Genomic DNA, 25082 nt, shown 5'->3' with positions numbered 1-25082 from the left:
AGGCGAGAAGCGAAGAACAGACGCTGCCTCCCTCAGAAACGGCGCATACAACTTCACCAAAGCAGCCGGCGCCCGAGTTGCCGAAGCAAGCACACCAGACCCTGGCCCGGAACCCAACTCCTCCACATCCAGCACGAGACAGTCCGAAGACAGCTCCAGCAGGGAAAAGAAGAGCAAGAATCGAAGCCAAGTGCCCACAGGAGCACAAGTCCTCGGCTACCAGGGATGCTTAAAGGGAACCTGCACGTGAAGCTGCATCTGGCCGACATCATAAGGAAGGATGGGAGCGAACTAGCACACCTTGAGGTGCTCCAACTCGCCCCCCCCCCCCTAGAAAACCTAAATGACCGTAAGCAAATTTCGCCATTCAAGTGCGCATTCCGACAGGACGAATGCCAAGCCCCCCCAAAGAAGAAACGGCAGTCTGCCAGCCAGGAAGACTCCGGCACTTTGTAACGCACCCAATAAAGAAAAGAGGAGCCAAACTCAAAATGAAGGCTTCATTATCGAGGCGTACTCCGGGTCTCGCAGGAGGTAAACCGCAAGGGGCCTCCCACACCTTCCTCGGTAGGATGTGGGAAGCCAAAAAACCTCCAGAAGGAGGGAACCGAAAAACCCAAGGGAACTCGGACCCGAGCCCGGGGAGGAGTCGAACTTGTAACAAAAACGTACAGGGAGGGGGAAAGGAAAAAACCCTCCCCCTGTAACAACAAGCCCTGCACTGAGGGTACCAAACACCCAAGCAGGGACAAGTGGGGTTTAGACCCCCCCAAGTCAACTCCTCCTCAGCCCCGGAATCCTCCACGTCAAGACCCGGGGCCGAACCGTCCTCCAAACCCTCTGCCTTTGGAGAAAAAGCAGAGTCCACCAGAAAAGCAGGGATGAAAGGGGGCCCGCTGGAGTGGCCCAAAAGCTTCGGCAGGAGGACCAGGCTCGAATGCCTACGCCGCTGATCCGGAAGGGGCAATCTCCAAAGCCACCCGAGTCTCACTACAGTATAATTCAGCAGGGCAGCTGCAGGGCATCCGGAAAGGCGACCAACCTCGCACGTTGCTGCAACTTAAACCGTGCATGCAACGCTAAAACTGCCTGCATCCAAATATAAGTCTCAGTGGACTGGGTGAATGGAGTACAAGCAAAGAACCCCACTCGCAGGACTCCGGGTCATAGGTGTCACTGACCCCAACAAGCAGCAAGGCGGAGGCAGATGGTGAATGTTACCCCAAAACAGGGGGACAGAGCAACCTTCAAACTCGCACAAGGTGAGGTGGAACTCAGAGGTCTCCTACATTGGACCATTGAGCCCCAATGGGGTTTTCCAGGGCCCCTAGGCCGACTGCTAAGGGAAGCCCAGGCGAGGTACTGCTAACCGGTTATCCCAGAGCTACCAAGCAAACAATCTAAAAGCTGAACCCCTGCGATGTGTGCAAGCACAGGGACCTAGTGGAGGGCCACCAAAAACTTACCTGTGGTCCTACCGCCACACCTGGCAGACCCCAACCAGGCAAAACAAAAAGAAAAGAAAAACCCCGCAAAAGCAGAACGTCTCCAGGAGTACAGAACCGGTCGTTATGCATATATCAGACAGCTGCACAGTACCTCGCTGCCAGTGACGAAACTACCTCCTAACCCAAGGGGAAACAGGAGTAAGAACCAACCCAGCTGAATCCCCAAGGGCGGGCAATCACTTAGCAGCGACAGAACGACACGGAGGTAGCTGCTCCTGAACGGCTCATAGAAGATAACCCAGAAGCTGCAAAGGCAGTACTTACAGGACACCTAGGGAAGGCGGCCCTAAGTGCATGCAGCCCTAGTACTCTTGTGTTACGTCTGGCTCACACACAATGAAAACATAGCAACACCACCGCACTGCACAAAGAGTGGAGCGAGAGCGATTGACTGTCACCAACACAACAGCCTCTTGAACTGAGGAGAGTTGCCCGCATGGAGGTCCGAGACCCCCCCCTCCTGTGGAGGGGGAGGGGGTTGCGCAGACGGATGCGCGGCATTTCTGGTGACATCATACTTGCTTTCTTGGTTTTGATTGGGAGTTCTGTTGCTAGTTCGGCTTTCAGTTTGCAATTTATTTGACCAGCAGTAGTTTCTTTTGGAATTCCTACCTTTCTGGGTGCCTGACCTGGTAGACGGCAGACAAAGACTGCTTCTAATTACACGGGGGGTGTCTTTAGGCCATTGCTCCTCGTGCCTCTCTTCAGGGGGCCAGGTTCTGGCTCTGGTTCCCAGTAGGCTTAGAATTCCTTCGATTGACTGTTGCCACAGTCTAATATATATACATCAGCCCGGTATAGCTCCGGGGAGCCGAAGGGGCTCTTCACAGAAAAGCATTATGACTCATCAACTATACTCTGAGAAAATACTGACCACGTACAATGGGTTCGAACCCAAATACCTGAACTCTTTAGTGACCCACTACCAGCTGGACCATAATGCCCAAGGTGTAAGTTCAGGTACAAAGGTTTGATCCCATCATACAGCTTCAATATAGTCTCATAAGATATATCACACAATCGCGATTTCATTGTGCAAGTACACACACACACACACACACACACACTGTGTGTGTGTGTGTGTGTGTGTGCGTGCGTGCGTGCGTGCGTGCGTGCGTGCGTGCGTGCGTGTGTGTGTGTGTGTGTGTGCGCGCGCCAAAAGTACCGATTAGAAAGCACAGAAAATTACCAAAGGTAAAGACTTCACAACATTCATTAGATACACCTAATCTTTCTCAAGAGCTGTGTTCAGATGTGTCACACAAAACTAGTACTGTCACACTAGAAACACATCCGCAGCAGTACTTTACTCTTTTCACGGACAAGATGTAGAGGAAACTACATAAGAATGAAGGTAACTGCAGAAGGCCTATTGGCCCATACGGGCAGCTCCTATTTATATCCACCCAATCCCATTCATATATATATTTAACCTAAGCTCGAAACAATCAAGGGATCCTGCTTCTATTATGTTATGCAGTAATTGGTTCCACAAATCAACAACCCTGATACCGAACTAGTATTTACCCAGATTTTTCCTAAATCTAAACTTATCCAATTTATACTCATTGCTTCATGTTATGTCTTGTGTTGGTACTTTTAATACCCTATTAATATCCCATTTGTTATATCCATTCATCCACTTGTACACCTCTATCATGTCACCACTAATTCTTTGCCTTTCCAGAGAATGTAATATAAGCTTTGTGAATCTTTCTTCATATGACAGATTTCTAATTTGCAGGACTAACTTTGTCATCGTATGCTGGACATGTTCAAGTGAATTTATATCCATTCTATAGTACGGCAACCAAAACTGAACTGCATAATCTAAATGGGGCCTAACCAGAGCAAGATATAGCAGAACAACACCAGGTGACTTGTTACTAACGCTTCGATAAATAAATCCCAGTGTCCTATTTACCTTATTACGAACATTTATAAATTTTTTTTTTTAATTCTTACTAATCATGACTCCCACATCCCTCTTGCTGTCCAACTTCACAATCTCAACACCATCTAGCTCGTACCTTGTAACTCTATCATCATTATCTAGCCTCAAAACCTTATATATGTCAGCATTAAACTGCATCTGCCAATCTTTTGACCATTTCAAAACCCTATTTAGATTGTCTTGAAGTGATAGCAAGTTTTTTCCGTGTTTATTACCCTCCAGATTTTTGTATCATCGGCAAATTTGCAAATACTGCTTCTCAAACTTGAATTTAAATCATTTATATATATTATGAATAACAGAGGTCCCAGAGCAGAGCCTTAAGGCACTCCACTTACAACATTTTCCCACTCTGACTTACTCTACTCTACATCAAATACCACAGCAAATAATCAATCATCTATTCCAACTAAGCAAACTACAGTCCTTTCATCCAGTTCTCTACATAGTATAGCTTACAAGTAAACAATACAATTCAATTTTCTACACAAAATATGGTTCACAAGTGTACAAGCTACTGTACCTCATCCATTTTCTACACGATATGGCTCATAATTACACAACAGTGTGTTAACAGGGATAGACAAAAAAAATACAAATTAAATCTATATAAATATCTTTACCTTGTCAAGCATCTGCGGACTGAGAGACGAGGAATAATTAGTGACTAGCGTATCTAGGAGCGTCAACGTTGCTAACTTTAATGCCCTCTGATTCTTGCGTAAGAATGAGGCTAATACTGGCAGAGCATCACCAAGGATTGGCCTCAGGTCAATACGGAGAGGAGAAGCTGCCACCTTGGTCAGGGCCTTAACTGTAGTGAGGCGAGTGATCTCGTTCCGTAATCGGTCCAAGAAGATAGGTAGACAAGTCCCAAGTTCACCCTGAGAAAGACAGTTTACATACAATTCCTATTACAAAATAAGAGCTAAACAGTTTACAAAAAAATTATAATGATTACAAAAATACAGTAAAAATAACTGTACTTAAATTACATTCAAACATATTCATTACAGTTTCTCACTTTCATGGGGTGAGGAGGCATCTGCTTGGAGATAAAAAAAAATAAATAAACTATATAACAAAATGTTATATATACTAAGAAGTATCCCTTGTCCATTCATTATATCCTTCACACTACAAGATATAATATAATGGATAAATAAGCACTACCACACATCAGCAGCCATCCACAACAACAACCTACTGCTTCGCAAGACCCGGTGTACAGTACTCCTTGTGAACTGTCCTATTCATTGCAGAAATCCATCCATCATCATCATCAAGGCTAATGGGGGGAACCTTCAACAAGCTGCTGGCTTTCTGTCCTCGGCGAGGCCACTAGTTTTAGTGGCTCTTGGGTAAAATTCAGGTAAATTCCCTTCTTACAAACTGCTACCTCTCGTGCTCAATCACCATATCCGCCTACCTACCCGACATTCTTCTTCTCCTCCTATCATTAAAATCATTTAAATACACTTCAATCACCAGTCTTATCAACACCCATTTGTTCAACAAAGCCAAATCATCTCGGCACGCTCTCCTCAACCTTTCACTCTATTAACTTTTGCATTCCTTGTCTCTTGATGACATTTTCATTCCTAGGGTGATCTTTTCTTCCAACACCCACACATGCTTCTCAGATTGTCCTTTCTGCTGCTTTAACTTGATTTTCAGGTTCATACCCCACTATAGTCCGGCAGAGATGTGCGAGACTCAGCGCCTCCACACCTTCATGTTACTACACCTCACTCCATTTATTCCTATGTATAACACTACATTTATTTATAATATTTTTGCCTATTTCAAATGTAGGAAAAATTCAAGGCCAAGTAATTTTGCAATATTCAACTTAAAACGCATTTTCTGAATTGTTGTACAATTGTATTTGCAAATATTTATATTTAGTTATACATTTACAAAGTTTAGTCATGGAAGAGTAACCAGCATTCAGAATGACCATCCTTAAAAGGCTAAATGACTGCTGTAACAAGGATAAAAATTTTGCTATGCCAATTAGCCAAAATAAATATTTAGGACAACTATGCACACTTTTCAAAAACAATCTCCTACTCACACTCGAGGATAGCGTCGTTCTCAGCATCAAACAGAAACAGGTAACAGTCCCTGACAGACCAGAATTTAGCAGGGAAGAACCGAGAACCAAAAATATGTACACAGAGCAGGATAGCTGCAGAACAGCAGGTCAAGAACAAGGAGCATAAGCAAAGTTCCAGCCAAAGATGATGAACAGTCATGTACAGAAGAACATGGCAGAGAAAGATCATGTGATGACATTAACAAGAGAGGGAAAAGTGCCAATGGAAAATGAGAGGTTTGTGTGGGGAAAAGAACAAGAGGCTTCAGGTCTATAATACAGAACCAGAGTGGAGACTGAAGATGGGACACAACTAAGGTCAAGCAGCAACATTGGAACACTGATGAGGCAGTCAAGAAACACACGGGATAAAACAGCAACATAAGAACAAAGAAACGGGTTACTGTAATTGTAAAAAGCCTTCTGACGTGAGCAAGGCAGCTTCTATTTATAACCAACCAAACTCACCTACATAAATACAGTACCTTCCCTATGCCTGAAAAATACAGCAATCCCAGATCTATGTTACCCAGTAATCTCTCAGAAATCAACAACCCTATTTCTGAACAAAAATTTATCCAAATTTGTTTTAAATTTAAACTTGTATATTTATAGCACCTCGATATACGTGCTGATATATTTAGCACCTCGATCCAACCAAAGCAGGAAGGTCAGACTAAATACCACCACAGTTCATGAAGGAGACTGCCAGGTACCTGCTTGATACCTGTTTGATGGGGTTCTGGAAGTTGTTCTACTTCCTAAGCCTGGCCCAAGGCCAGGTTTAACTTGTGAGAGTTTGGTCCACCAGGTTGTTGCTTGGAGCGACCCGCAGGCCCACATACCCACCACAGGCCGGTTAGTCTGGCACTTTTTTTTTTTTTTTTAGAAAACAATCTAGTTTTCTCTTGAAGATGTCCACGGTTGTTCTACTGTACTTGTACCGTAGAACAAGTAAATCCAATAAGATTTATATGTAAATCCAATATTCCAGAAAAGGAGGGAAGACAGATGGCACTATACACCAGTATTACTAACAGACATTCTGTGCAAAGTACTGAGAAAATAACCAAAATGAGATTGAAGAAGCTAAAGGAGAGGACAAACTAGAGGGGAAAATTCATGCTTGTCAATTTTAAGTTGAACGGCAATAACCGAATGGTGGCCAGAGAAACAACACTCACAAGACTACATTTCCCACAGTTTTAGAAAGCATTTACTATTGTCCTTCACAAAAGCCTAGTATAAGAGGCAATGAGAGATAACTTAAAGAAGCTAAACTTGGGTAAAAAGAGTATCTGACAATAAATAAAAAGGTTACATTCAGAGAGGTGTTAAGCCGGAGCAAAGGTAGACATCGGAAACACGAGTCAGAGATGTAAGAAAGTGCTCCTATATAATAGAGGTGGCAACAAGCGGAATGAACTATGAACAATAGTAGTGGAAGCTTCCTTTAGGGTATTATACAGGGTAATAATGCTGAAAGGCCCACACTATATACAACCCATTCTCGCACTTTCCTATAGTCAATATTGACTTATTAAATACGTGCATATGTGACATACTAATTTATTGTGAATATTTTAGTTTACCTTGAAAAGCTTCATAGAAAACACCGACCTTACCTAACCTTCTTTGTATGTTAAGATAAGCATCTTATTGCTTCGTAATTACAATTATTACTTAACCTATACCTATAATTGGTTCAGTAATAATTGTAATTACGAACCAATAAGATGCTTATCTTAACATACTAAAAAGGTTAGGTAAGGTCGGTGTTTTCTATGAAGCTTTTCAAGGTAAACTAAAATATTCACAATAAATTAGTATGCCACATATGCACTTATTTAATAAGTCAATATTGACTTAAAGAAAGTGCAAGAACGGGTTGCTATATATAGCATATACTCTGTTGGTCCGGGAAACCAGAAAACTGCAAGAAAATGTTCAAGTGCCGTTAGTATGATAAACAGTGGAATGAGCTCGAGGTAGAATTGCCGTCATTCACAGCTTCAATAGCAAGTATGAGTTCTGGAAGCTCAGGTGGTATGAATTCACCAGGTACAACAGTTATGAGCTGAGGTTCTACAGCTAGCTCCCCTCTGTGGACACAGCTAAGAAAACACACAGGAAGCTAAATTTACAAGTTCTAGATGGATGAAAAATGCACAGCACTTTACTGTACTATTTGTATCAATGTTCTCTCATCTTTCAAACTCACACTTAGTGTTCTAACAATACCTAGTACCATTTACAGCCTTATAAAAAAAAATTCTTTGAGACAACTTGTAGAAGAATCCTAAACATACAAAGATTATACCATTAATAAATGATGATTAGACATGATTACCCAAATGAGTGAGAATTGAATTAACAGATGCTAGAATGAGGAAGTGGGAACATGTTGATCAGTTTCTGATGACTGCCATTCCTCTTACATATGGACCAATTAAAGCAAGAAATAACCTCACATCTTGCAGGGTCGGCATTTGATCCCCGTTAATCCAATTGGTTAGGCACCATTCCTTCACTCCGTCCTCAAATCCCAGCTCATTAGACTGTCTTATATCCTTTCCAATGCAATATAATAGTCCTTACTTAGTAGCATCTACAGGGAGCAATATTTGGCACTTTCTATTGATAATTAACTTAACAATATCGGTAACTTTGGACCGGACTCGCGTCCATTATTTTTCTCCCGAGTCCTAACTTTGGACCGGACTTGCGTCCACTACAAAAAATATTTGTATAAAATTCATTTTTTATCCAATCGACCTCGGGATAGTATCAAAATAAGCGCCTTTAGATTGCGCACAATTTGATACCAAAATGAAAGATATAACATGAAACTTGATGTCCGAACACTTGAAAGATTATAAATAGGCTTTTAGTCAAAATATTAAAATATTTGTTAAAATTCTATTTATTGTCCTATTATCTTGGGACTAGTTTTAAAATGCTCGCCTTTATGTCGCGAACAATTTGATACCAAAATGAAAGATGTAACACAAAAATTTATGTCAGAACACTGGAAAGATATAAATAATTTTGTGATGATGAGCGTCCAGAATTAAAATATTTGTTAAAATTCCAGTTATTGTTCTATTAATGTGGGACTAGTTTTAAAATACGAACCTTTTTATTGTGAACAATTTGATACCAAAATGAAAGACGTAACACGAAATTTAATGTTATCAAATTGAACGAGTATACACATTAGGTTGCAGTGTACAAATTGGTGCTCGTTCACGGGTAACTTTAGGCTTTTCTGCGGGGAGGCACTCCAAGCTTTTGTACATTATATTCATACACATCTGTAGAGAATTTAATTGCGAACACAATGATACCAAAACGAGCGATGTAGCACGAGAATTAAGGTGAGAAAAATGGAACGAGTATGCACATGTTACTGATTTTGTGCGCTCATGGGTAACTTTTGCCGACTTTAGGCTTTGCTGTTGGGAGTCACGCCAGGCTTTTGGACATTATATTTATACACACACCTGTAGGGAATTTAATTGAGAACACAATGATACCAAAACGAGCGACGTAGCACGAGAATTAAGGTGAGAAAGCTGAAACGAGTATACACATTTAGGTGTCACCGCACGCTCGCCCGCACGCTCGGCGCATGACCTCTAAGCTGACCGCGCGCCTGCCCGGTGCGCGATAGTGTTAATAGGCACTTAAAACATCCACAGGTATGTGGACTCTTGAGGCTATATTTATGAACAAGGCTCTCAATTCAGAATGCATCACAAGGTATGAGTCAATAGTCATATAACAAATGCTGACCCCACATCAAGTACACACATCCTGCACACTTACCTGTAAGTGGTCACCAAGGTGCGAGATGATCTGTCCCATGCAAGCAATGGCGCGTTCCTTCACTTCCTGGTCCAGATCCGCGGCCCGTAATCTTGCTAACGTGCAATGATACAGGTCACCCGTGTACGGAGTGAAGTCAAACGACGACGCCAAATCTAGTGTAACACAAAATATAGTGTAAAACAAATTTAGTGTAATACAGAATATAAAATCAGCTCTAACAATAATAAACTATGAACAAGGCATTGTTTGATTAATGTACGTAGAACACAACACACCACAAAAGAAAATAGCTAGTCCTAACAAATTTTATCCTAGGAGCTTAGAGAATGTTAAAAGTGAAATTGTGACACCTTCGACCATCCAAATTCAAGAGCAATGTGAAAAGATAGGACGACGTGAAATTATATGGGTAAAAGGGATGTTAGTCTGGAGGAATGTATTGACTTAGCTAGACATTTATTGTAGTATTATACCAAGAAAACTACCTTTCTACCAAGCAATGTATCGAGCTTCCTGACTAACTATGGATGAATATATCGAACTATTTATGGAAGAATGTATCGAGCTAGCAGACTTCCTATGGAGGAGTATCAAACCAGCAGACTACCTACAGAGGTGTATCAAACTAGTGGACCACCTATGGTGTCAGGAGGATTTCTATGGAGGAATATATCAAGACAGCTGACTAGGTATGGGGAAATGTATCAAGCTGTATTGATAATGTATAATGTATCAATATGTATTGAGCTGCCTATTGTATGACCTTATTACCCAAAACAGATAAGACTAACACCATTCTGAATTTGTCATTTTTCTGGATTTCTCAATAGGCCAGTTAACACTTTCGCGCTTTATATTAGAGATAACTCGTCACTGGTTTTTCTTACGATTCCGCATAACTGCCTACTTTTCTCGTCAATCGAAAAAATATTTCTATAAATTCCATTTTTTAACCGAAATGGATGGGGATACTTTTGTTTTGTAGAGAATTTATTTGCGAATTTTTTGGTACCAGAATGAATATTATATCACATAAACTTCTATGAGTAAAAAAAAAATACACAAAGTATGTTTGGGGGTGTGGCGAGCGTGTGGCAGTGGGTTCCCTTTAGCCGTTGATATATCCAACACGTGGGAAATATTTGTATGTGTTATGTATATGTCTGTGTAGGGAATTTTACTGCGATCACTGTCATACAAATTATAAAATGTTTCAACAAGTATAAACATGACAAACATCAAACGAACGAAAACAATGCGTTCGTTTCTGCCGCGAACGCATACTGAGCGACGTGGTTCTATATTTGGCGCTTCTCTTACACATGCTTTGTACCAATGTTATATAGTTCATCTTATAGAAAATTTTATTGCGAACACATTGGTATAAAAAAGAAATACGTACATAGAAAAGTAGGGTCAGGAAACGTATAAACTTTCCAAGCATGATTTCCCCCCTGTGTTTTCGCCAGTGCGCTCGCGGCTAACTACTCTCCACTTCACACACTCTTGCGGGTGGGCAATTACCTATATTAAACATTCATATGCATATGTCCGTGTAGAGAATTTTATTGCGATTCCAATGATACCAAAATTAGCGATGTAGGACAACTGTAGGCTTCGCAACCATTAAGAAAGTGGAAACATTTTGTTGCTGTTTGGCGCTCTCGGCAAGTGATCTGCATAGTTTTTTATTTGGTGTTGATACTCCTTATGCTTGGGCGGCATTTTATAGGTATGCTCTTATAGACAATTTCATTGCGAACACAGTGATACCAAATTTAAATACGTGCGCCTTCAATTATTGTCAGGACAGTCAAAAGAGTGTACACTTTTTCGGTCTTACCGCGTAGGCGCGCGAAGTGCCGAAAGCATCTGGGGTATTGTTTTTTTTTTGAGCGCCGAGAGCGCGAAAGTGTTAACTTCATATTTAAAAATCAATTATGTTAGTTACAGAGATGAAGTATGTAACAGAATATGCAACATATGCTAATTATATCATCAGTACATCATCAGTGTTTGTAAAGATTTTTGTACAGCAGAGGGACAGTACATGGTAGTACATTACCCCCATGTTCAACTGTTATGACCCAGGTATTTCCTGGTCCTGGTATTTCCTGGTTCCTAATTATGACAATTATAAAGCTTTTGTTCTATTAGTAAATTGACATATTTTAGGATTAATCATTATCAATATCAGGAAGTTATATTTCATCTTGTCAATTACATTCTTTGCTATTGTATTGTAGTGTGTCAGCCTGATATTTTGAGAAGTTACTGTATGCATAAATTTACTGTATTATACAATCACGAGTTGGTCAGTGGAGCGGTGTTTGCATCCAATGTAATATACTGGTAAAATAGGTAAGTTTTTTTATTTGCCTAATTTGCAGTAGTTTAACAGGCCTAAAAGAAACGATACTACTGCATTTCTATGAGCCTTACTACTAGCATGATGCTATAACAATCACCAAGAGTTACATATCCTTGCAGCATCACAATTGTCATAGCTACAAGGATAACTTAATCCAAATGCCACAACATCTGTTACATAAAACATCAAACTGAGATGCCTGATATTGCCCACAAGCAATATCAGTTAATTTTTAAATTTTCTTAATATTGTTGATTTCCTATTTGAATAAAAAGTTATGCATTTAGTAGTGCTGATGCCTTGCTTACCTCTAGGAATACCCCTTCTAAGGGTATCCAGAACAGGTAAACCTCCCAGATGCCCATCTCAGTGTATGAAGGAGTGCTTGGAGCTAAGTTTAAGATTACTTGCCAGAGACTTTAAACATAGCACCATGCTTGGAGGAATTTTTGAACATAGCACCAAGCTTGGGGACAATTTTGAACATAGCACCATGCTTGGGGGCAATTTTGAACATGGCATTATGCACATAAAAACAGATGATAGTGCAGAAGGCCTATGAAACCACGAGAGGCAGCCGACACCTAAACAAACTCACTCACATACACTTCTAACTACATGCTTGAAATAATCCAACAATCCCACACCTATTATTACCTGGGAAGTTACTCCATATGTCAACAGCCCTATTTATAACCCATTAATTACCAAGGATTATTTAGAATCTAAAAATATCCACTTATCCCATTCACCTGGGCACTAGGAAACTCGAACCATGGACCCCACACGTGTAAGGCCTAAGCTCTTTCATTTATTTCTCCATTTATTCTATTGGCCAATTCCACAGAGTATTCATGCTGCTCTATGATGCTGGCATGTTTTATTTCCACATGCTCAGCTTTCCCCCCTAGGTTGAAGCTGTCTATATTTCCTTCTTTCTAACAGTACCTCGGGGACGTATCACGGTTTCTAAAGTCACACATAATATATTTCAAAATAATAATAAGTAATATAGGAATCAGGTAATGACATTCTAGTCCGAGATAACTAGATCACGTGTGCTCGAGGCATTTATTTGATTACAGCGGGGGCTCTCATCATGTACATAAGAACCTAAGAAATAGCTTAATTACTATGAAGGTTGGTCACATTGTAACAGTTCAACTCAGTTCAACAATTATGAAGTGTTCATGAAATGTTCCTGGTGAACATTTGTGGCCGTGGGATGTGGTAGTTAGAATTGTTTACACAGGTGGGCAAAAGAGAGGCCGGGAGACTAACCCATTAACGTAATGCTCTTAAGATCTTCCCCAGTTAACAGTGCAGTTTGGCATAGGAAAAACAAAATACCAGTTATTTACAAAAGTAGCAGCAAGCATGGGCAATCAGAATTGGGGAAAGGGGGCTGTTGATTATTCCTTCATGTGTGTAGGTAAATAGGTATAGCTGTATGTTAAGTATTAACATAATTCATTATGTTAATTATGTTAAAGTATTAACTATTATAGTGCTGTCACATCTAACAAATTGACATCTTAGTATTATTAATATTATATTGTATGTTAATTAAGATAAAGACATTCAACGTGTCATGTGTCAACACAAAGAAGCAACTCATCTTGCAACTTGCCACACACACACACACACAGAGGATTGATACTACACGTGTCATACCTAGGGGTCTGATGACCTTGACAATCTGCTGCAGCACAAGTAGCGCCTCGGCTGTGATCTTGTAAAATGGATCGGCTACGCACGTCACCACCGGAGGCAGTAGCTCACCAATGTGAGGATGAAACACTTCCCCACTGTGGTGTATTAACAAGCAATGCACGAAGGCCAACGTGTCGATCTTCATATTACTGCTGCTGTTCTTATCACTAGGGAAGAAATAAACTTAGATACAACAAACAATCTAGAGATCAAAATCAAATAATTTTGATACATCCTGAACAAGTATCAACTTGCAATTTGATTATGGTTATGGGTATATCATAATGTTATACAAGTTTCACCTCCAACGTTTGAGTATATTATGCAAATATTACATTACACTTATCAAATTTAAAAATCTGAAAACTACGTAAAGGTGAGGCTAATAGGCACAATGCATTCAGAAATTTATAGCAACTGTGAATGCAGCTTAAAATTCCAAGAGGTTTCACATCCTAAATGACAAAAATTTATCAGTCAACAAAATATTTGTATTCTGCATGGACACTGAACATGTAAATTTACCCACATTACTGTTTTGATAATTTGCTTAGTACTTCTAGTATTTACTGTTTCCTTGTATTAATTACTTGCATATCTTCTATCTTTGTCATTTAGAGTGCTGTTCTGTATAATAAAGTAGCATAAATTGACTTAGAACATGGAAATAAATGTAAAAAATGTGATGTTACTTTGTCTCGTCTGTAATACCACCTGAGCCCAAGTTCTACTCTCTAACACCATTCTCAAATTTCTTGCACACAAAATAGAACTTTCCGATCTCTGTTATTTTCAAATTAGAAAACGAATTCTATCCTTTTCTTTATGATGAAGTAGCAAAAGTTGATTGGCACAATATATTTAACCCCTAGGCAGCGACTATTGTCTCTTGACAATCTTCAGGGTAATGCGGTTATCGTCATGTGACGATTTAAACAATCATCATCTTAGCTTTACCTGAATGATAGTACGTAATATGGATATAATAGGTCTATGTGGATGTAATGGAGTTTACCTTGACTCATGATAAAAATCCTGCTACCATTTCATGGGTATGAATGCAGTTATTGTCATGAATGTTACTAGGGGAAATGTGCTCATCCTCATATGACAATTTAGACAATTATTGTCTGGTTTTACATGAAATGTAAAACCAGATAATAACTCTGTGGATATAAACAAAGAAAAACATGCGATACAGTAAAACAATCAGTTAAACATCCGAGGATAAAATAACAAGCGTCAGCCAAGTCGAGCACCGGGTGTTGACAAGTGACAGATGCAGCCATGCAGAGCACTTCCACCCAGCAAAACTAAACTTTCACTTATTTTCGTGTTTTTCTTTCATTTTGAATATAAATTGCAAAGGTGTTCTCCAGAGGTGCTATGATAAACTTTTTTGTATTTTTTTTTTTAATATTTTGCATATAGACGATATGACAATTTTGTTCATAGGTGCTGTTCAAGGGTAAAGACTGGCCAAGAGGAAGACAAGTACAGTAGACGGGCATCACCACATGCTCAGTGTGTGCCCATGATTTACACTTGAACTTTGTAATGTTATTTCCTGATTCCTGTGTTAAACTATTTTTTTAAACTTTTATCTGATGCGTGTTACCTGAATACCCGGGGTGGGAAAACTGCCTAAAAAACAAAAACACAAAACTGAATTTAAGCAAAACAGGAAAATGATTCCTTTTATTTTTTACCATAAATAAAACAAATAGGATTGAACTCTAATATTCAAACAAGAGAGAACTGCAAATTTTACCCAAGCAATAAATGAGTTACCCAAGTATGAAGCAAAACCATTATCAAAAAAATTAAATGCTACCCGTGCAACAAAGAGAACCACGTTACCAAACAAACGCTCCAACACTTTCGCAGGAAACACTTTACCAATTAAAATTACCAACACTTATTGAAACAGGACATGGAGCCATTGCCTAAGAAAGACTCAAAACACTTACCCAAGTGAGAACTGAATGCCAGGAATAAGCACAGGTATGTGATGAGTCAGAGCTCCAGGATACACTTGTACCAACTCTGTCAGCAGCGCAAAACATCCCTGACGGGTCTTGATGCTCTTCTCTCTCATTTGTCTGTGAACAGACTTCACCAAAGCTGGCACCTGCATAGGAACAGGAGAGTGCCCTCAACAGTCAGTAATTGACTCATAATACTGTACATGAAAATTAAACAGGAATACCTTTATGCAAGAATATGGCATCAATATCTTTTAGGGGCAAATATAATAAATTATAGTAACTCTACATTATTGATGAAGGACTCAAAATGAGCAGAAGGATGAGATAACAGTAGTATACAGACAATGAGTCACAACAACGTGGCTGAAGATATGATGACCAAACCACACATCAGAAGATGGAGAAACAACGATGTCTCAGTCCATCCTGGACCATTATCAAGTCGCATGTGGACACATGACATGATAATGGTCCAAAACGGACCAAAATGTCGTTTCTCCATCTTCTGATGTATGGTTTGGTCAACAGATAACAGTTGCATTTAAAAACTACAAACTCTCCCACAATGCTGAGGCATAAATTATTAATAAGCAGCTTCTATTTAACTCACCAACTTAGAATTATTGAGCAATTTCACTCTGAACCATTGCCTCCAGTTTGCTCCCACTTAGTATTAAACTAAACAATAATTTAATTGAGTTTTTGTTTATATCTGAAAATGCACTAACGGTGATACTAAACTCCCTGGCCCTCGAGTCATGGCCCTTGACATCGAAATTAACACTTGTCATAAACTGACAGAATCAATGACAGAACATTTGAAAAACTAAATAATGCCCAATAGTCCTCCAGAAAATAATTATAGATGCAGACCCTAGCAGAATAATAACTACAAGAGAAGCGTTCCTACCTGTTGCTTTAGCATGGAGATGGTACCTTCTTCCTGCTCCATGGCATCTGGGTCAAGGCTGAGGCTGAGGGATGGCCGAGTCTGACGCAAGAGAGCCATATACGCATGGAAGATGTCCACCTTCACATTTTCTTCTCGCTCTGAACCCAGAGGACCACATAAAAGTTTTATTAATAAACTCACGCACTGTAAAATGCCTTCATGCAGTGTTATGATCTCAGCCTGCAGGAGAAACGAGTCTCCCTTCTTGAGAGTTATTCAGCAAGCCAGACCTAATTAGAAGGTCTAGAAAGTATTGAGGTGATAACGCATATGTAAAATAGTTGGTTGGATATGTGTAACAGTTTGAGATTATGGGCAATGCAGAAGAAAATAGATAAATGACTGGCTAGGAGATGTGGACATTTTGCTGGAGGCGTGAGGCTCGCTTCCGGAGGACCTTGACCTCACTTGAGTGCCAGACATCGCAGGGGGAAGCCGCGCTCCGTTGAGCTCCCGTCAGAAGGGAACCCCTAGTGATATATCTCTAAGAGAAGAGAAGTGTGCAGACGTGCCAGCTGTGGAATCGAGCTGGGGACGTGTGGTCTCAAGTCGTGGACGATAATTAGTGAATATTAAGCCGCCCGGAGGCATTATTGTGGGCCGTGGGAGCGCCCTGACCAGACGCCGTCAGAGGGAAAGCGCCCTCGACCAATTAATCTGTGGTAAGCACGATATACGCCAGTTCTTAGTGATCACTTGTAGTTGGTCGTGTGCCCAGCGACAGTAGCGATGTTTATTTATAAGTTAGACATATTTTAATAAGGCAGAAAGCCTGAAATAAGAGAGTGGAGAGGGAGGAACACGGAGCGACGTCCGTCCCCTCTGAGCGCTGGCGGACGACTGAGGGAGCCCGGCTCCGGATGGAGGAAGACCCTCCCAGTGAGTGAGGACCGCCGCCAGGCGAGGTGGAGTATGGACCCGCCCAAAACGGGGGAGTCCACTCCACTGTATGTAGAGGACAGATAGAGGTTTGAGGCAAGCATATTGTGTGGTTATTTTTGTTTATGTGTTAAAGGGGAACATTTTATTGGAACGTCGATGGGTTGCAGGTTTGTCTCTTTGGGGAAGAAGTTGCTGAGAACTTCGAAGCCAGCAGATGAAGTAGCTGATGAGACTCCAAGGTAGTGGAGCAGAGGACCTCGAGCTGTGAGGAGAAGCAGCAATGAAGAGGAGTGTCACTTGCTTCTGTAGAGGTGGTGTAGCAGCCAAGAGAGCTGTGGAAGAACCTAACAGAAGGGTGAAGCACCGTAGTTGCACAAGGAAACTTCATGATAGCAGCCTGGAGGAGCTGCAGAGGATCCTGGTAGTGAAGCCCGGCAAAACCTAAAGATATTAGGGTAGTGAACTTCCAGAGGTGGAAGGGGAAGTTCTGGTGGATTACTAGTAGGGAGTTGATAATGTTTGGTTGTCATTAGCGTGCAAGACGCAGTGAGAGGTGAGTGACTGTTGGCATCCTTATGTCAAGGAGTTTTTTTATATTGAAGTATCAATGAACATTTATACTGGTATATGTTATTGCATTCAAATGCTGGTTTTCTATATATATATATGTTATCTTGCTGATGGTGCAACAGTGTGTAGGCTTGACCAACTTGAGGAGGTTAATAGTATCAGGTGGTGAACCAGGAGATAGGATACCACTTGATAAGCTGATAATAGAGTTCTGATGGTATTGGAGTGCAACCTGATTTGGATATTATAGAGTATAGGATTCATTATTATTATATGTGTGTATGTATCGTGTATGTGCTTTGTTCAGTAAATGTGTCACAATTTGCTGGTGTTTGCCCTTGTCCTAGTGAGGCTTCCCAGGAGGTAGTAAAGAAGGAGAGAGAGAGAGGAAGAACCATGAACCACTGCTGTGGACAGGGTAGGAGGTAATACTGGTAAGTCATAGGGGGATTGAGGAGATCATATCTCATAAGGAGAGAGTGGGGAGTCACAGCGGCTCGAGTGGGTGTGTGCACGTGACAACGAGGCTAAGTGTTGGAGCCGCATCCCCTGAACGTGTGACGTTGAGCCCTCTCCAAGAGCCAGAAGCGCCAAGGGTGATCTCCTAGTATAAGCACTCTGCCGAGTTGTGGGTTGGGTTGTCCATAGAGAAGGATCAACGACGACAACACCAACCAACCCACAGTCTATATGATAGCAGTTAATCCTAATATAAAAATAAAAAATGTTCAATAAAATAAATTTAACAATTGCCTATGGAAGGGCACTGCTGTGGATGAGTGTGGTGATACTTATTGGAATATGATGTGTGGCTTGTGTCATAAATAAACAAGTGCTACTTTTCTAATAGCTATAATATTCTTTATGATGTTGCCCATTTTATGCCAGTTGTTGCCTCCTCAACCAAAAGTGGGAAATTGGATGATGATGATGATATAAAGAACATACTATTGATTAAAAAGCAATGTTAATTGGTTTAATATTTATTGACTCCATCCAGAGTACTGTAGCTTTTATTTAGTCTCTTATAAACATTGCCTTTGTCCTTTTGAATGTCCTTATCATATATATTCAGAACAAAATCAAACTCTTCTGTCAAGTGATGTACAAACCTTTAAACCTGGTAATGAGCTGAGGAGACACTGTCTTGTAAAATTCAATCAGCATCTCGTGTCTGGTTGAGATTACGGCTTCCAAGCACTTTGCTGATGAGCGACGTACCTGAGCAGACAAAATTTTTTATTAGGCATTGGTTTCTGACAATTCTCTGGTAAATGCATCAGGGTACCAATCTGGATAAATTCAAATATAAGTCACTGTGGTAATATTGCTTTTTCCTGATTGCACTTGCATACAACATTACTAATATGCATAAGGCAGATGCTCCACAAAGCAGGCAGAATCCAGCAAAATACGCGAGCAAGTGTACAGGGCCTGGGTTGTACAGTCAAGTAAGGGTCCTGGGGTGGTCCCTCCTCAAACTAGCTACACCGGGACCTCATCTACATTGGTCATAGGACTCTCCTCAATGCAACATGTACCACTTTAAGGGACTCTCTTTTTATAGATTAGGGATTAATCGGTAGTTTGTTGCTTAAGACACCGGGGCTGAAGGCTTAAGTGCGAGTAGTGTCAGTATTTAGATGTGGTTCAATGAAACACAGCATGTACCTGGACTGTACCAGGAAGGAGCTCTGGGAGTTCTACTTCCCAAGCCCGATAAGGGGGGAGGGGGGGCCAGGCTTAACTAGCATAAGCAATACAACGGGTGTTTGAGTTATTCTAGAATGGTGTCAGCAAAGCTATTACCACATTAGAAAGATCTGGGATGCCTCATTATTTAATGATAGTCCACTCGTGGAAAAAACCTCTCTTAACAAGGTTGACAACGAATCCCTAATATGGCTTTCCAAATGATGCCAGTATGCAAAAATGACACAGGAGTTTCAGTCAGGATACTGCAGCAATAATCATGCACAAGAGAGCAACAATGACACTGTCAGTGGCACATATAATAATCATACACACTGACAGCACACAATAACTGTGTGTGTGTGTGGTCTATGTGAAGCTCACATTCTCTGACAGTTGTCATGTCATGAATACACTCTCATTCACTGACAGTTGTCGTGTCGTGATACCACACTGATAAACAGGTATACGCCACTGGGTATGTCATGGTTTCCACCTATGCCCGTTGCAGGTGCTGAGGTGAGAAGTGCGGGCTGACTACTTCGATCAACACTCGGAAGGATGACAACAATAAAATCAGACCTTGCACATACGGCAAGGTTGGCCCTCTAACATTCACTCATGCCATCCATTATGGTATGAGTGACATCACTCATACATACCATTATGGAATGCATTAGGCAGTGATGTGGTGGAGGCTGACTCCATACACAGTTTCAAATGTAGCTATGATAGAGCCCAGAAGGCTCAGGAATCTGTACATCAGTTGATTCACAGTTGAGAGGCTAGACCAAGGAGCCAGAGCTCAACCCTTGCAAGCACAATTAGGCGAGTACAAGCAGAGATTCCGAAGTGCTCCAACATCTGGTTCCAGCCATCGCAGCGCTCCAATTGATTTTCTTGTTATGCTGCATATATCACGTTAAGTGTCATTTCTTTTGTGCAACTATTCTTATTACTATTGTCCATATTCCTGTTACTATTGCCAATATTTCTGTTACTACTGACACTATTCCTGTCTGTTACTACTGACACTATTCCTGTTACTACTTACACTATTCCTGTTACTACTGACACTATTCCTGTTACTACTGACACTATTCCTGTCTGTTACTACTGACACTATTCCTGTTACTACTGACACTATTCCTGTTACTACTGACACTATTCCTGTTACTACTGACACTATTCCTGTTACTACTGACACTATTCCTGTTACTACTGACACTATTCCTGTTACTACTGACACTATTCCTGTTACTACTGACACTATTCCTGTTACTACTGACACTATTCCTGTTACTATTGACACCATTCTTGTTGTTCATCACACTATTACTGTATTGTTACATTCAACAAACATTTACTTTAACAATTCATATTTTCAAATGAGTCTACTTGCTCCAAAGGTTGTGTGTATAAAGCAGTCATCATTATTACTCTCAAAAACTTGGTGAAATACAGAGTCTACCAGCAACATAAACCCAATAGACCACAAAGTATAACAAAACACACATGTATATATATATATATACACCATCTTCTAACTCTACCAATCTCCCACCAAAAGAAATGGAAATAAAACACTAAGAAAGAAACTCGCCTTCCACGACATGTCGTCGTCGTCAGAATATTCATCATCCTCCTCGCCGTCGTCGTCTTCGTCCATGTCCATCTGACCTTCGTCATCTTCGTAGTCGTCGTAATTGTAGTTGGGGTCGTGTGTAATATACTTGAGGCACATTTCAACTATCTGAAATTATCAAACCAAAACATCTCAGACCAGATCTTCAATGGTTGTCAACTTCCATTTCAAAATCGTAACCAACAGAATATCGATTTTATAGAAGGAAGCGTTCCTGGTATAAAATACTGTACTCACTGGAGTACACCTGGAGTGGGTTCATGAGTTTTATTACTTCCCAAGCCCGGTGTGTACCATATACTTTACACAGAGTGCAAGCTGGAAAACTACAGTATTTCCAGAAGTCACAAAATACTATAATACAAAGCCCTTAGGGAGAGATTGAGCCTATCTTAAAAATATATCACCAAATGTCAAATATTTCTTCGCCTTTCCACGTAAATATCAAATCCTGCATTAGTAAAGCATCCCCCTTCTTCTCATTCTTGTGGCCTCTTTTTAAAAATTTGGATACGTGAAAATCTGAAGGATGAAGTTTACAAATCAGTTGGACCAAAAGTCCTCCTTTCTAACTTCACAGGCTTCCCAGTCTATTGATTTTAAATTAAAGTCACCAAACATCATTAATCATGATTTATCTTCACCTGCTGTTAACCCTTAGACAGTGGTTATCATCAATATGCTGATTCTCAGGGTAAAGAAGTTATCGTCATATTACGATTTAAACAAGTATTGTCTGGGTTTAGTATGTATGATGCAAATAATGATATAACAGCTCTCCGTGGACGTATTGCAGTTTACCTTGACCTATGAAAAAAAAATTAATGGTTACATTCCACTGTGAATGAGGTTATCGTCATGAATGTTACTTGGTGAATGCGGTCATCGTATAAAATTCCATCATAATTACATGATATGCACACTAATGATGTTCATATGGTTTTCACAACTCGGTATGGTTGTACCAGGTAAAACCATATACCTGTACCAGGTATACCAGGTAAAACAATCATCAATTGAACAATTATCATGCGGTATGTGTAATAGGTGACTGTCGTCATTTGCGGGAGGCACACTGGAGTACACCTTTCTTTCAATCAGCACTCTCCCCGATATGGTGCCAATTAAGACGTATGTCATTGCCCGGAGTCCAACATCATTGTATATTATGTTCATAACCTTTTCAGTACTCTATATGGCTGTAATGGAGTATACTGTACCAGATAAACCAATCATCAATTGAAACAGTATCACATTTGATGTGATTTATCAGGTTATTCAACACACACCCTTGTAAATAAAGAGGAACAAGTGATAAACAATCAGAAAAACATCTAAAGGGTAACACAGGAGTCGTGTCTGGCATACCTCAGTGTTAGCAAAGTCGGGCATTGTGTGTTGACAGACGCCAGACCACACAGCCAGACCGCAAAATTTCACAGTGCCACCACCAAGTACTGTATAATGATAAATATTTACTTATTTTCATGTTATTCTTACATTTTGAATACAAATTAATATTTCTATGATGGAATTTTTTTTTGTAATCACTTTAATTTTTTGCGCATATGCAGGAATGATCATTTTGCTATAACCGCTGTCCAAGGAATAATATAAAACAGAATCTTTCTTGATTATAAAACCTTCTCTTTTGTCATCTAGCTCTTCTCATGTCCATATGTACAGTAGGCAGTAATGTTTATCAGTTTATCATCCCGACTGCAGAACTCTAGTGCCACAATGTCGACTTCTCGATACAGATTGAACAATTAATAATTAATTAGTTCTCTTACTAAAGGTAAGAGAACAATTAATTCTCTTACCTTTAGTCGTTCCTTTTCCAGGGCAGCAATACCTTCACCTTTTCTCATTTTTCTGTCATCAGCAAATGATTAGCTTCTTGTGAATAACACCTCGTTTGATGCTTTATCTTCCAGTTTTATCTCTGCTAGTCAACAATATCTGGCATCTTACGCTTTATTATAACCCTTAACTAAAGTGTTTTACCTCATCCATCTATGTTTGAACTTTGCAAAAGCAGGCTGCATTGTTTTTACGGTATCATGGTGTAGTGGTTTAGGGCGCTATCTTGTAAGTACCATGTGAGCGGGTTCAAATTTTCCTTATGGCCCCTCCTGATTTTCACACTAATACATCATGTCAATGTAATTTCATTGTGCATTTGATGAGAGGTAAAGCGTAGGTGTTGAACTATTTGACCACAAGCCACAGAGCACGGGGGGATGTGTGTGAAACCCCTGGTTTGAGTTCCAGTTGGGAGCCTCAAGACCCCTTGTGGATTCAGCTGAATCCCAGGTTGCATTGCTTTTACTGAGTCAAGGTGTAGTACTTTAGGGTTATCTTGAGGTTATCTCGAGATGATTTCGGGGATTTTTAGTGTCCCCGCGGCCCGGTCCTCGACCAGGCCTCCACCCCCAGGAAGCAGCCCGTGACAGCTGACTAACACCCAGGTACCTATTTACTGCTAGGTAACAGGGCATAGGGTGAAAGAAACTCTGCCCATTGTTTCTCACCGGCGCCTGGGATCGAACCCAGGACCACAGGATCACAAGTCCAGCGTGCTGTCCGCTCGGCCGACCGGCTCCCTTGCAGGTTTATATTCTCCTCCTCGTGGCTCCTACTGATTTTATCATCAATACATCACATTAATGTGATTTAATCGATCTGTGCAATCTCCAAGGTGGTACCAGAGGCCATACATATTCTTCAGTGCAGAGGTTAGCACAGTAGACTTCTAACTGATTGTACCCGTTGTTCAATTCCTAAGATTGAGGGGATGTTTGAGCACATTTCCTCAAATCTGATGCTTCTGTTCACCGAGCAATAAATACCAGTAAGTACCTGGGAGTTGGTCAATGTTATGAGATGCATCCTGGAAAAGGCGTCGTTAACCTAAGGTGACCTCAATAAACCCAGGGGTCCTTGCCCCCGACATTGGGAAACCCTACCATGGGTGGATGATGATTGATATCTTCAGGGCAGCAGAGTGAAATCCTCTATATACATTATATATAAACAGTGAGAAGACACCAATCTCCAAGAGGATGTGCAAGCAACCATACATACTGTGGGTAGATGATGAGTGATTTCCTTAGGGCAGCGGAGTGTGAAGGCTTCGCACGCAGAAATGCAATACTCGCGCAGTTCATCATCATCCACCGCAACATACTGAACAATCAGCGGCATCACGCGCTCCAAGTACTCTCCAAACCTGTGACCTGCCTGCCGACTGCAACCATTATCAAACGTTATTGAATCCATTAGTGGCAAAAGGAAAAAAAGTATCTTTCACAATTACATTTAATAAACTATATTATTATAAAGTGCCCCCACAGAACCATCCACTGGCTTTTCCCTTCAAAATACAGACAGAGTGATAGGTACAATACTGTACTGAAATTTTAGGAGCCATCAGTACACCTGGTACATCAGCTACGAGGCAAGATTTTGCAGATTGATCTTGCTGCCTGTAGGCTCAACTAGGCAAGCACAGGTTTCTTGTAATCACAATGACTCACAAAGCAAAGAAAAATAAAACTTATCTAGAATTGCTAAACCACAACAATTCATAACAAGAGAGATAACAAATTTATAAATCAACACAAATATTTTGCATTGCCTAGAGGTAAGGAGGCATAAGAGACAAAAAAAAAAATGCATTGTGTAGGAAAAATGGCTTAGGTCTTAAGGCAATAGTCACGTGGGTGAAGCAAGTGATGTGGGGGGGTCAACCAGGAGGCCAGGTCAACACTGACCTGCAACGGCACTCACTCCTTCAACAATCACAAGGAAACCAAGGGATAAAAAGGTAGCTGAGCAAGCCAAGTCCAGAGATGTGGGATGGTACTGTGCACCGA

The 25082-nt window shown here is 40.7% G+C and overlaps 1 protein-coding gene across 1 annotated transcript in view; it reads right to left on the bottom strand.

Annotated features, from left to right (window-relative positions):
- The window catches only part of Cand1 (Cullin-associated and neddylation-dissociated 1), a 76333-nt gene that overhangs the window by 31659 nt on the left and 19592 nt on the right, over positions 1-25082 (bottom strand). The window contains exons 5-12 of the mRNA XM_045743059.2: positions 24292-24454; positions 21163-21312; positions 18980-19088; positions 16374-16513; positions 15446-15606; positions 13437-13642; positions 9389-9543; positions 4086-4346 (exon numbers count right to left, since the gene is read on the bottom strand). Coding sequence (XP_045599015.1) covers positions 4086-4346; positions 9389-9543; positions 13437-13642; positions 15446-15606; positions 16374-16513; positions 18980-19088; positions 21163-21312; positions 24292-24454 — 1345 coding nt within the window. The remainder of the gene's footprint in view (positions 1-4085; positions 4347-9388; positions 9544-13436; positions 13643-15445; positions 15607-16373; positions 16514-18979; positions 19089-21162; positions 21313-24291; positions 24455-25082) is intronic.

This window comes from Procambarus clarkii, chromosome 31 (assembly GCF_040958095.1).
Source record: "Procambarus clarkii isolate CNS0578487 chromosome 31, FALCON_Pclarkii_2.0, whole genome shotgun sequence".
NCBI classification, from domain to species: Eukaryota; Metazoa; Arthropoda; class Malacostraca; order Decapoda; family Cambaridae; genus Procambarus; species Procambarus clarkii.
This window is presented reverse-complemented; position numbering and strand designations above follow the sequence as displayed.